The sequence below is a fragment of the Leptopilina heterotoma genome, unplaced genomic scaffold, assembly GCF_015476425.1.
Source record: "Leptopilina heterotoma isolate Lh14 unplaced genomic scaffold, ASM1547642v1 Lhet_51, whole genome shotgun sequence".
In the NCBI taxonomy this organism is placed as follows: domain Eukaryota; kingdom Metazoa; phylum Arthropoda; class Insecta; order Hymenoptera; family Figitidae; genus Leptopilina; species Leptopilina heterotoma.
Genome location: NW_025111110.1, coordinates 4,723,683 through 4,737,969, shown reverse-complemented (window position 1 = coordinate 4,737,969; position 14,287 = coordinate 4,723,683). Strand labels below are relative to the sequence as shown.

Below are 14,287 nucleotides of genomic sequence, written 5' to 3'. Positions count from 1 at the left end.
AAAAAATCTAAAATTATCGAAAATTATCAAAAATTCAAAAATCCGAATTTCTTAAAATTCAACATTTTTTCCTCTCTTTAATGGGATTTAGCTTCATTATTTTTGTGCTTGTGGAAAATACTTTACTTATAAAATTGTCTCGACTCTTTGGTAGAAAATCTAAAATTATCAAAAATTTGAAAAATTTCAAAAATCCGAATTTCTTAAAATTCAACATTTTTTCCTCTCTTTTATGGGATTTAGCTTTATTATTTTTGTGCTTTTGGAAAATACTTTACTTATTAAATTGTCTCGACTCTTTGGTAAAAATGTGAAATTATCGAATATTATCAAAAATTTCAAAAATCCGTTTTTCTTAAAATTCAACATTTTTTCCTCTCTTTAATGGGATTTAGCTTCATTATTTTTGTGCTTGTGGAAAATACTTTACTTATTAAATTGTCTCAAATCTTTGGTAAAAAATCTAAAATTATCAAAAATTCGAAAAAATTCAAAAATCCGAATTTCTTAAAATTCTACATTTTTTCCTCTCTTTTATAGGATTTAGCTTTATTATTTTTGTGCTTTTGGAAAATACTTTACTTATTAAATTGTCTCGACTCTTTGGTAGAAAATCTAAAATTATCAAAAATTTGAAAAATTTCAAAAATCCGAATTTCTTAAAATTCAACATTTTTTCCTCTCTTTTATAGGATTTAGCTTTATTATTTTTGTGCTTTTGGAAAATACTTTACTTATTAAATTGTCTCGACTCTTTGGTAAAAATGTGAAATTATCGAATATTATCAAAAATTTCAAAAATCCGTTTTTCTTAAAATTCAACATTTTTTCCTCTCTTTAATGGGATTTAGCTTCATTATTTTTGTGCTTGTGGAAAATACTTTACTTATAAAATTGTCTCGACTCTTTGGTAGAAAATCTAAAATTATCAAAAATTTGAAAAATTTCAAAAATCCGAATTTCTTAAAATTCAACATTTTTTCCTCTCTTTTATGGGATTTAGCTTTATTATTTTTGTGCTTTTGGAAAATACTTTACTTATTAAATTGTCTCGACTCTTTGGTAAAAATGTGAAATTATCGAATATTATCAAAAATTTCAAAAATCCGTTTTTCTTAAAATTCAACATTTTTTCCTCTCTTTAATGGGATTTAGCTTCATTATTTTTGTGCTTGTGGAAAATACTTTACTTATAAAATTGTCTCGACTCTTTGGTAGAAAATCTAAAATTATCAAAAATTTGAAAAATTTCAAAAATCCGAATTTCTTAAAATTCAACATTTTTTCCTCTCTTTTATGGGATTTAGCTTTATTATTTTTGTGCTTTTGGAAAATACTTTACTTATTAAATTGTCTCGACTCTTTGGTAAAAAATCTAAAATTATCAAAAATTCGAAAAAATTCAAAAATCCGAATTTCTTAAAATTCAACATTTTTTCCTCTCTTTTATAGGATTTAGCTTTATTATTTTTGTGCTTTTGGAAAATACTTTACTTATTAAATTGTCTCGACTCTTTGGTAGAAAATCTAAATTTATCAAAAATTTGAAAAATTTCAAAAATCCGAATTTCTTAAAATTCAACATTTTTTCCTCTCTTTTATGGGATTTAGCTTTATTATTTTTGTGCTTTTGGAAAATACTTTACTTATTAAATTGTCTCGACTCTTTGGTAGAAAATCTAAAATTATCAAAAATTCGAAAAAATTCAAAAATCCGAATTTCTTAAAATTCAACATTTTTTCCTCTCTTTTATGGGATTTAGCTTTATTATTTTTGTGCTTTTGGAAAATACTTTACTTATTTAATACTCTCGACTCTTTGGTAAAAAATCTAAAATTATCAAAAATTCGAAAAAATTCAAAAATCCGATTTTCTTAAAATTCAACATTTTTTCTTCTCTTTTATGGGATTTAGCTTCATTATTTTTGTGCTTTTGGAAAATACTTTACTTATTAAATTGTCTCGACTCTTTGGTAAAAAATCTAAAATTATCAAAAATTCGAAAAAATTCAAAAATCCGAATTTCTTAAAATTCAACATTTTTTCCTCTCTTTTATAGGATTTAGCTTCATTATTTTTGTGCTTTTGGAAAATACTTTACTTATTAAATTGTCTCGACTCTTTGGTAAAAATGTGAAATTATCGAATATTATCAAAAATTTCAAAAATCCGTTTTTCTTAAAATTCAACATTTTTTTCTCTCTTTTATGGGATTTAGCTTCATTATTTTTGTGCTTTTGGAAAATACTTTACTTATTAAATTGTCTTGACTCTTTGGTAAAAAATGTAAAATTATCGATAATTATCAAAAATTCAAAAATCCGAATTTCTTAAAATTCAACATTTTTTTCTCTCTTTTATGGGATTTAGCTTCATTATTTTTGTGCTTTTGGAAAATACTTTACTTATTAAATTGTCTTGACTCTTTGGTAAAAAATGTAAAATTATCGATAATTATCAAAAATTCAAAAATCCGAATTTCTTAAAATTCAACATTTTTTTCTCTCTTTTATGGGATTTAGCTTCATTATTTTTGTGCTTTTGGAAAATACTTTACTTATTAAATTGTCTTGACTCTTTGGTAAAAAATGTAAAATTATCGATAATTATCAAAAATTCAAAAATCCGAATTTCTTAAAATTCAACATTTTTTTCTCTCTTTTATGGGATTTAGCTTCATTATTTTTGTGCTTTTGGAAAATACTTTACTTATTAAATTGTCTCGACTCTTTGGTAAAAATGTGAAATTATCGAGTATTATCAAAAATTTCAAAAATCCGTTTTTCTTAAAATTCAACATTTTTTTCTCTCTTTTATGGGATTTAGCTTCATTATTTTTGTGCTTTTGGAAAATACTTTACTTATTAAATTGTCTTGACTCTTTGGTAAAAAATGTGAAATTATCGAAAATTATCAAAAATTCAAAAATCCGAATTTCTTAAAATTCAACATTTTTTTCTCTCTTTTATGGGATTTAGCTTGATTATTTTTGTGCTTTTGGAAAATACTTTACTTATTTAATACTCTCGACTCTTTGGTAAAAAATCTAAAATTATCAAAAATTCGAAAAAATTCAAAAATCCGTTTTCCTTAAAATTCAACATTTTTTTTCTCTTTTATACCATTTAGCTTTATTATTATTTGAATTTTTATTCAAGAGAAAAAATGGAAAACTGAAAAAATTTAGAATTTTTTAAAAATTACAGGCCTTTTCCATGATTTCCCTGATTTCCAGAAACCTTTTAAAAATTCCATACCATTTCCATGATTTCCAGATTCTGTAGGAACCCTGCTTTTGTCTGACTTTCTTCTAAATTATCGAATTCAGTGATTTCTGGGGTGAATTTGGTTAAGTTGTAAAATGATTAATTTCTATTTGAATTCGTTTTTTTTTATTGTAGAAAATCTGATGTTAATTTAATTCTTTTTTCGTTATGCACGGCAAAAAATATTTAGCTGGATGAACTACAGATTTCACTTTAGTAGCGAAATTATTTAGTGCTTCAATTAATACTTTCGTTATTCTAGAGAAACTTATCGCTATTTCAAGTAAAACTTCTTTCAGTGTGTAATAATTATTATTTCTTTAAAAAGTATTTAATTTAAAATGGCTTTATAAAATAGGCAATGCAAAAGATGACCCAGATACTAATTGTATTTGTTCTAGCCATAGTTTAAGTCCAGTAATGTAAATTCTATTTAAATTGAGACCATTGAGTGAAATTATTTGAATTTTAGTTAGTTAAATCTCTCTGTTAGGTTATAATAATTATTTCTTTAAAATTTTTTAAATTGTTTAAAATAAGCAGCCCAATACAACATTCCCGCGCGCTTGCGCGCGGATAGTTTGGCTAGTAAATAATAATAATAAAAATTGAAGTATAATTTAAGGAATAAATCGTTTTTAGATTAATTAGATTCTAAAATTCTAGAGTTATTTGCAAATTTCCAGTGATTGAGAGATAAATCAGAAAAAGCTGGGAGCTGATAGTAAATTTTCCATTTTTTTCAAGAATTCGCTCTCTCATTAACCTTGTACATATATTATTATAGAAGGGAAATTTTATGTTTAATTAAGAATCTGAGTGCTTTATACATAATTAAAAACTTCTCTAAAGAGGAAACGAAAAATAACACATCTAGATAAGAATTTTATATAGAATAATAATATATTAATAACCAAGACTTATAAACAACATTTTTACGACTTTTATTCGGCATTTTTAACTAGTAAGTTTTCAAGCAGAAATAAATAAGTTTGTCTGTTATTATTTATTTTTATATTTATATCATTTTATATTATTTGTGAGTAGGTAACTTGTATTTTTGTAATAAATTTTATTTTAGTCTATTTCAGACTTCGCACTCGAAAATTAATTTTAAAAAAGTAGCGAAAGTAGCTTTCAAACTAAAAAAATAGTAAAAAAGTAGCTATCAAAAAATTAAACTTGAAGACCAAAAAAACTTCACAAAACTGACAAAAATTCCATTCTATATTTGATTTTACTCATTTTTTCCTAATTTTCATCAAAAATATTTACTTCTTTCTTATCCTGATAATAAATTGCATTCCTGCAACGAATTTTATAATTTATGAAAGAATTTAAATATTTATAAAATTAATTTAATTCTTGCGAAAAATTTTAAAAAAATTTTTACAAACAATTTTTTTAAATAATTGAATTCTGTTTAAAAATTTCATGAAAATCATTTAATTGCGAAAAGTTTTTAAAAGTAATTAAATTTTGCAAAGAATTCTATTAAAATTTTTGAATTTTATTTTCATTTAATTGCGAAAAGTTTTTAAATATAATTAAATTTTGCAAAGAATTCTATTAAAATTTTTGACAATAATAATTGAATGTCTGTGTGGTAATTCATTAAATTTTTTTGAAAATAATTGAATTTCTAAAAAGTATTTTATTATTTATGAAAATAATTGAATTCTTGAGAACGATTTTATTAAAATTTTTAAAAACAACTGAACTTCCAAAAAGAAATTTATTACTTTTAAAAATAATTGAATTCTTATGATGAATATTTTTATTTATAAAAACAATTGAATTTTGCAAAGAATTTTATTAAAATGCCTCAAAATAAATATTTAATCATTAATATTTTTCCACAGAAATGAAGATTTTTAAAAATTTTGAAATTAAACAGCTTATAAAAAATGGTTATATAAAACATGAAGAAATCAATCACTTCGAGTCGAAGACTCGGAATGATCGATTTCTTCATGTTTTATAATAATTTAGATTATCCTAAAATTCAAAATAAAGAATTTTATCAATAAATTTTTAAATAATTGAATTCTCTTGACGAATTTTAATAAAATTTTTAAGAATAATCACATTTTTCAAGGAATTTGATTAAAATTGTATCAAAAATAATTAAAATCCTGCAATGAGTTTTATTATTTATGAAAATAATTTAATTACTGAGAACAGTTTTATTATTTATAAAAATTATTAAATTATTGCGAAAAAATTTATAAAAAATTTGGAAATAATTGAAATCTTGGGAAATTTTTGTTATTTATAAAAAAAAATTTTGTTTGTGGAGAATTTTATTAAAATCTTTTTAAATAATTAATTGAATTTCAGAGAAGATTTTTGCTATTTATAAAGATAATTGAAATCATGACGAGAATTTTTTTTTTAATTTTGAAAATAATTGAATTTCTGAAAAGAATTTTATAACTGTTGAAAATAATTTTATTCTCGTGATTATTAAATAATTGATTTTTTCGAATTTAAAGTAGTCAAAATTCTAAAAAAAAAACAGAAATAGTAGCTTTTAGTGGCTGAAATCTAAAAAAGTACCCAAATAGTAACATAACGTAAAAAAAGTAGTAAATAGTAGGTTTAGAGTGCGAAGCCTGCTATTTCTTATTACTATTATTTATTTATTTTATTATTATTATTATTATTATTATTTTTATTATTATATAAAAAAAATTTAGTAAAATTTTAAAGTAAAAATAAGTAAATAAATAAAAAAAAAGTAAAAATAAGTAAATTTCTATCGATGAATATTGAATTAGCATCAATACTACTATAATGTTGGAGACAAATGTTAATTTTTCATTGAATATATGTCCTTCCACTAAATGCGAAATATTAATCATTAGAATTGAAAGGGGAAAAAAGCAACCTTCTCTCTGTCCAATTTTTTTTTCTTCCAACAAACAGAAACGTAAAATGCGACTTTCTAGGACTCTCGCGAGCGGTGGTTTTCGCTTAAACGTGTAAATAGTCTCGTAGATTAGGAAAATAAATTTCTTCTTGAGTTCATACTGTAATCTTATACTTATATAGACGGCTTATAAGAACGACTTTAGCTATTAAGTATCGGAATATCTGTCTAATATCATTCTATTTATCATTTTCCATCGTGTGAGAAACGAAATACTCTTTTCTCTCTATTATATTCACTTATGAGTTTTCAATTGTTCATCATCTAAAGCGTGGAAAAAAGAAGAAAAAAAATCAAGAAATTAATTTTTATTGAAATCTTCTCGTTTTTCAATGCTGCTCATTTCTTTTATATTTTACTCATCCTTTTCTTTTCTGTGATTATTTTTTCTTTATTTGATTTTCTGTGTTTGATTTATATTTTTCTTCTTCTTCTTCTTCTTCTTCTTCTTCTTCTTCTTTTTTTCATTGTCTCGATATTCAAAATAGATTTTAAAATAAATAGAAAAATTCCTGTGGGAAATTATTTTTTTTCTGTTTTTATTTCTTGGTATTTTGTCTTCTTTTTCTTATCTGAAAATCAAAATGGCTTTCAAAATATATTTACAATAATTATTGTAATTACTTTTTTTTATATTTGAGTTTTTATTTAATATTTTATGTTTTCTTCTTTTTATTGTCTTGCTGTTTCTTATTCCTCTGGTTTTCAAAATGTTCTTTAAAATAAATATTTAAAAACTTCTTGTAATTACTTTTCTGAATTTAATTTTCTATTTAATGTTTTTTTTCTTCTTTTTCTTTTACTACTTATTGTTTTGGTTTTTAAAATATATTTCAAAAAAATTCCTATGTATTTTTTTGTATTTGAATTTTTATTTAAGAATTTATGTGTTCCTCTTCTTCTACTTCTTTTTTTATTATTTTGTCTTTTTTTCTTCTCCTACTTTTTAAAATGTGCCTCAGAAAAATTTTTATAAAAAATTCTTATAATTATTTTTTTTGAATTCAAAAAAATTCCTATGTAACTTTATTTATTTGAATTTTCATTTATCTTCTCCTTCATCTTCTCCTTCATCTTCTTCTTTTTTTATTGTTCTGATTTTTTCTTCTATTTTTTAAAATGAACCTTAAAATAAATTTCTAAAAAATTCTTGTAATTATTTTTCTGAATTTAATTTTCTACTTAACATTTATTTTTCTTCTTTTTCTTTTTCTACTTTTTGCTTTCAAAATATATTTCAAAAAAATTCCTCGCTCTTCAATTTTTTTTGTATTTGAATTTTCATCTAATAATCTACTTGTCTTTTTCTTCTTATTCTTCTTCTTCTTCTGTTTATTGTTGCGATTTTTCTCTTTCTATGTTTTAATTTGTACCTCAAAATAAATTTGTGAAATATTGTAATTATTTTTCTGAATTTAATTTTCTATTTATTATTTCTTGTTCTGCTTCATCTTCTAATTATTATTTCGGTTTTCAACAAATTAAATAAAAATTCGTATAATTATTTTTGTTGGTAATTTTATTATATAGTACAATAATTATTATTAATTTTCTATAATAACATTTAATTCCGTTTTCTTCTCATTGTTTCTATATGAATAGACATGGATAAAAAGTGCACAAATAACAAATAGGGAAATTCGATGGTATCGGTTACTATAAAAGAGGGAATCGTGTTGCGGATTAAAATTGATCGAGCCACGAGCCACAACCACATATTTCCTGCTCCATGATCACTAATAATTTCTAATCTAAAACACTCTGTTTTCTTAAGATTCTAATAGATCAACTTTTTGCCTCTTCTTCTTCTTCTTTTTCTGTTTTTTCCTTTTCTTCTATTTTTTCTTCTCTTCCCCTCTTTCTTTCTATTTCTTTTTTCTGCTTCTTATTCCTCGAAAGAAAGCAAGAACAGTAAACGATAATAAGCCACATTCAAGATTATCACTTTGCTCATAAATACCATTAGAAGAAATTAAAATAAAAAATAAAACCATGAAGATAAACATTATTATCCTCTTAATTTTTTGCCTCCCAACTAAAAAGTGAAATTATTCACAATATCAAAATGATACCCATGGAGAATATTATAAATATTGCTATATCAGAGCATAATTCTCAAAAGTAGTATCTAATTTCTGAGAAGGTATTAGAAAAAAAATATGAAGAATCTCTTTTCTAATCAGCATTAATCAGAATATTATTCTTATATGATAAATATCATCTCGCATGAATGGAATGTTGCAAATGTGAATATACGCATTTATTGACTTTCGTGAAAGCACACACGGGACATTTATCAATGATGATCATGCGTGCGCAAAAAAATCTTTTGTATACCCCATGCCATTCGAATATAATCTTATGCTAATTCGTCGGCATTCCAATACTGTCGTTATACAAGACAAGTGAAGGGATCGACAAGTACAAAACTTGTGTTCGATCTTCTGTTTCCTCTATACTTTTGTACATACAGTGAAATAAAAATTTGGTCTAAAATTGTTCGAGTTATGAATTTTTTTTCGCTTTTTTCCAATTTTCGTTTTTCTGATACGGGCGGGTGGGGACGCTGGCTATCAAAAATTTATTTAAAAAATTTTCAATTGCCACATTTTAAGGAGCAATAATTAAAGGGGGATAAAATAAAAGGATAATATTAAAGAGGGATTATTGCTCCTTAAAATGTGACAATTGAAAATTTTTTAAATAAATGTTTGATAGCCAGCTTCCCCACCCGCCCGTATCAGAAAAACGAAAATTGTAAAAAAAGCGAAAAAAAATTCATGACTGGAAAAATTTTAGACCAAATTTTTATTTCTTGGTCACAAATTAAAGGGGAATTATTGCTCCTTACAGTGTGACAATTGAAAACTTTTTAAAAAATTTTTGATAGCCAGCAACCCCACCCGCCCGTATCAGAAAAACGAAAATTGGAAAAAAAGTTCAACAAAAATTCATAACTCAAACAATTTTAGACCAAATGTTTATTTTTTGGTCACAAATTAAAGGGGGATTATTGCTCCTTAAAGTGTGACAATTGAAAATTTTTTAAATAAATTTCTGATAGCCAGCGTTCCCATCCGCCCGTATCAGAAAAACGAACATTGGAAAAAAACCAAAAAAAAATTCATAACTTGAATAATTTTTGACCAATTTCTTGTTTCTTGGTCGCAAATTAAAGAGGAATTAATGCTTCTTTTCATTGGACCAATAAGAATTTTTTTAAAAAATTTTTGATAGCCAGAGTATGGTACTTTTGTATGGTACATAAACATACTTAAAAACATTTTTAATTTTCATATTAAATTATATTTTGAAAATAAAAGTAAAAATTATTATTTAAATTTAATAATAAAATAATTTAATATGAAAATGAAAAATAAAATATGAGAAATATTGAAAAAAACAAAAGCATACACAAAAGTCTAAGTTCTGATATAATAATTTTACGTAGTTTAAAATTAATTGAACTTTCAAAGAGTTGCGTTTACAATTTTCAATGAATTTTATTAGAAATTTTAAAAATTACTTAGGTTTTATTAAAAATTTTAGTAATTTAAATTCGTCTGAAATTTGTTTAATTTTCTTAATAAATATTTAATTAATTTTTAAAAATAGTGGATTTATAGACGAATTTTACTCGAAAACACTAAAAAAAATTGAATTTTGGAAAAATTATATAAATGATTGCATAAGTTCAATTATTTTCAAAAGTTATCAAATTCTTTTCCAAAATTCAATTATTTTCAAAAATTTTTAATAAAACTCTTGACAAAATTCAATTTTTAAAAAATTTTTAATAAAATTTTTGACAAAATTTTAATTATTTTCAAAAAATTTCCTCAATTTCATATGAATTCTATTATTCATTTTAGGAATTCAATTATTTTCATAAATAAAACTGATCGCAGAATTTCAATTATTTTTAATACAATTTTAATCGAATTCCGCGAAAAATTGTAATTGTTCTTAACAATTTTAATAAAAAAACATCAAAAGAAATCAATTATTTAAAAATGTTTTGATACAATTCTTTATGAGAATTTAATTTTAAGAAATATTTAATTATTCAATAAATTATTTATTTTTGCATTTAAATAATTACTTCTCGTAGAACTTTCGAATGAAAATTGATTTAAAAACGAATTTCAGTTAAAATCTTAGATTTGAATAGTTATTATTTAAATTATTTAAATATTCAAATAATATTTGAATATTAAAAGCATTATGGCATGAATTTTAAGAAATAATTGAATTTTGAAAAGGTTTCAAATTAAATTCTTTGATAATCTTAATTTTTCATACTGTCTTATAACGTTATAACCAACAATTCTGTAGAATTAATTATTTTGAAAAAGTTTAATTGAATTTTTTTCTGAAATTATTTGAAGTGTTTATCTTTTTAATTCTTCAATAAAATTGAAGAATTTCTGAATAATTGAAATTTCGTAAAATTGAATTGTAAACAAGTGCAATTGAAAATTCTCATAAAACTTTTTCAAAAATTATTAAAGATAATTGATTTAAAAAAGACTTTTTTTAAAAATTCTAGAAAATAATAATTGAATTAAAATGATGACAATAATGCTGAGAAAGTTACAGTAAGAATATTTTTATTATATAAAATAATGATCTTTAATTATTTCATTAAATTAAAATTATTTAATTTTAATTTAATTTAGAAAATGAAAATTTGAAAGTAAAGAGTTTTTGCTTTAAATATTGAAATTATTGATTGAAATTGAAATACAATTTTTTCAATTTCAATAAAAATAATTTGATTTAGGCAAATATTTTTTTCTATTCAAATAAGTATTTATATTTGATTCAAGTGAATATTTATTTTATTCGAGTGAATATTCATTTGATTCTAGTAAATATTTATTTGATGATTGATTTTAAAGTGAATTATTTTATAGAAAAAAATTCGTTCGAATGAAAGAAATAATAAAAAATAAATTACATAAAAATCGAAAACTTATGTTTATGCAAAAATTTAGATTAAAATAATAATTATTTCCTCCCACTGAAAATTGTACTTTCTGTTTTAATTTCCAATTTAATTTCCTCTAATTTTTATTATGGGGAAAATTAATGACATAACTCGTAATGATGAATACATATATCGGAATAAAAAATAAAAATATCGGAAATACAAGAGAAACTCTCTAATTTGATATCCATATCCGCTTGGACTACTTCCTTTGGAAGGACATCATCCAAACTTTCACGTATTGATCCAATTTTAATAAGCAAAAGAAAAAATACTTTCATGTCTTCCATTTTTTTTGCAATTTATTAAATACAATAAATCGATATAAAATACAATATTTATATTATTCTTATTTAATATTATATAAAAAAATTAATTTTACAAAAAGTATTTGTATAAATTGTATGATAAAAAGAATTGAGAACTAAAAGTGAAAAAAATAGATGCAAAAAATTGACAAAACTTTGATTTTCGTCTTTTTATTTTCAGAGTGCAATGCAGCCGGATTTATGAACAGTTCGGGAATTATTGAGAGGGTGCCATATATTTATCTGCCTCAAAGAGGACAAATTATTTATCCCCAGTCGGAAATTCGTTTCGAAGGTATAAAAATCGTATTTTTTAGTGAACAAATTTTTATTATTATTTTTATTTTAAATAAATATATAGAAATTTTTTTTATAAAAATCTCTTTTAATTTAAAATAAGTAAATAAAATAGTGACTTAATTTTAAATATTAAAACCTATTTAAACTTATTTTCGTAAATGTAATAAATTATTTCTAAACTAATTAATAAACTTACTAAATTATTGCTAAATTAATTAATTAATAGCTGTTTAAACTAATTAATAAATTTAACAAATTATTATTAAACTAATTAATAAATTTAACTACTAAACTAATTAATAAACTAATAAAATTAGTAATCGAATTATGTATGTAATTTTAAATACCGAAAAAGTAAATAATTAATCAACTTTTTGCATTAATTCAAAACTTAATAAACTAAATACTAAACAAATTACCAAACTGATAAAATTTTTAAATAAAAAATTACTAAATGAAATAGTAAATTAATTTTAAATATTCAAACAGCAAATAAATTAGTAAATAAAATAGATAATTAATTTACAAAATTGAATGAGTAAATAAGTTAATAAATAATCTAGTGAATTAATTTTAAATATTGAAAGAGTAAATAAATTAGTAAATAAAATAAATAATTAATTTAAAAAATTGGAAGAGTATTTTATTTTCTATATTAATTTATATGTATATTTTATATAAATTAATATAGAAAATATGTTGAATTAGTTTTTAATTTTGAAAGAGTTAATAAATTTATAAATAAATTACAAAATGAATTTTTAATATTGAAAGAGCAATTATTAAATAAATTAGTAAATAAAATATCGAATTAATTTCAAATATTGAAGAGGTGAAATAAAAAAAAATGTTCGTACAGTTGGTGTTTACTTTGTACGAACAATGTTTAAAATATTGTTAGAAATAAATTAATAACCAGTTTCTTTAGAACTCTAAGACTGCACATTATACAGAATCCCTTTAATTCCTGGTTGTCAAAGCAAGCTGTAAACACATTAATGCACTTTACGAATCTGACTCTCTTTCCATTTTGAGAGATATAACATATATTTGATTTCTGTCCTGTTAAATAAAAAGAAAAAAAAAGAGAAAAATCTCCAAATACAATTTTGATGTACCTTACATGACGTAAACGAAAATTTATAAACCTCGGGTATATAAAATTTTTTATTTTTATTCTCTTTCCCTCTAAAGGGATTTTTTTTTAAGACGCGTTAACTTTTAATTACACTTCGTACTGATATAAAATGATACGACGTTTTTTTTTCTTCTAAATTATAAACAAAATAAATAAAATGTTCTTCTTGTTTTCTTCATTTTAATGGATGTCATTAAATTTATTTCCAAAATTTGGTATTTAAGTGTTCTTTTAGACAAGACTCTTAATTAACTAATTGAAGCATTTTGCAAGTAATTGACAAAAAAAAGAAAATAGTCGAAAATATTTTTTCACTAATATTATTTTAGGGGTTTGCAACTAATTTTCAAAAATATTTTTTCTGCAAATATTATTTAAGTCTGAGTGATTTTGCAACTAATTGACAAAAAAGAAAATAGATGATCCTAAAGTTCTGAACGTTCAAATGAACGAAATTTATTTATTTCTTCTTCAAATTCAATTTTTATTACAATAATTTCCAGTCACTATCAAAAAAATTAATTTTTAAAGTTTTTAAACGTAGAATTTAAGTTTTAAATTTTTATTAAAATCAGTAATTTATGAAAATATTTTTCATACATAATATTTCGTTCATTTGAACGTTCAAAACTTGTGGATCATGAAAATAGACAAAAATAGTTTTTCTGTATATATATTTTTTTTATTTAACAAAATATAATTAGTGATTTTGCAACTTACTATGACAAAAAAGAAAAGATTATTGGACAAAAAATCCAATTAAAAAAATCCAGACCGAAAAGTTCAAGAAAAGAAGTCCAAAAAACAAGCAATCCAAAATAAAAATGTCCAAAGTCAAAAAATCAAAAATAAATAAAAACGTCCAAAATAAATAATAAAACATGTGAAAAAGCCATGTTTTTACTTTTACGCTATAAAATCGGAATTATTTACATAAATAATCAATTTCTACACAAGAATTCAATTATTTTGAAAAATAAAATAATTCTTTACAAAAATTCAATTATTTTCATAAATAAAAAAATTTCTTGAAGAATTTCAATTATTCTACAAAATTTTTTAAACAATTATTCCAAGAATATTCCAATTATTAATATTAATATTAATATTAATATTAATATTAATATTAATATTAATATTAATATTCCAATTATTCCAAGAAATACAATTATTTTGAAAAATAAAAAACTTCTTTACAAAAATTCAATTATTTTCATTAATAAAAAAATTTCTAGAAGAATTTCAGTTTATTCTATAAAATTTTTAAAACAATTATTCCAAGAAATATAATTATTTTCAAAAATAAAAAAAATTCTTTACAAAAATTCAATTATTTTCATAAATAAAAAATT

At 21.8% G+C, this 14,287-nt stretch overlaps 1 protein-coding gene across 2 annotated transcripts in view; it reads left to right on the top strand.

Annotated features, from left to right (window-relative positions):
• The window catches only part of LOC122507791, a 109,782-nt gene that overhangs the window by 86,593 nt on the left and 8,902 nt on the right, over nucleotides 1–14,287 (top strand). For both annotated transcript variants that reach the window (XM_043620697.1, XM_043620696.1), the window contains one exon: nucleotides 11,679–11,792. In XM_043620697.1, the coding sequence (XP_043476632.1) occupies nucleotides 11,679–11,792 (114 nt within the window). The remainder of the gene's footprint in view (nucleotides 1–11,678; nucleotides 11,793–14,287) is intronic.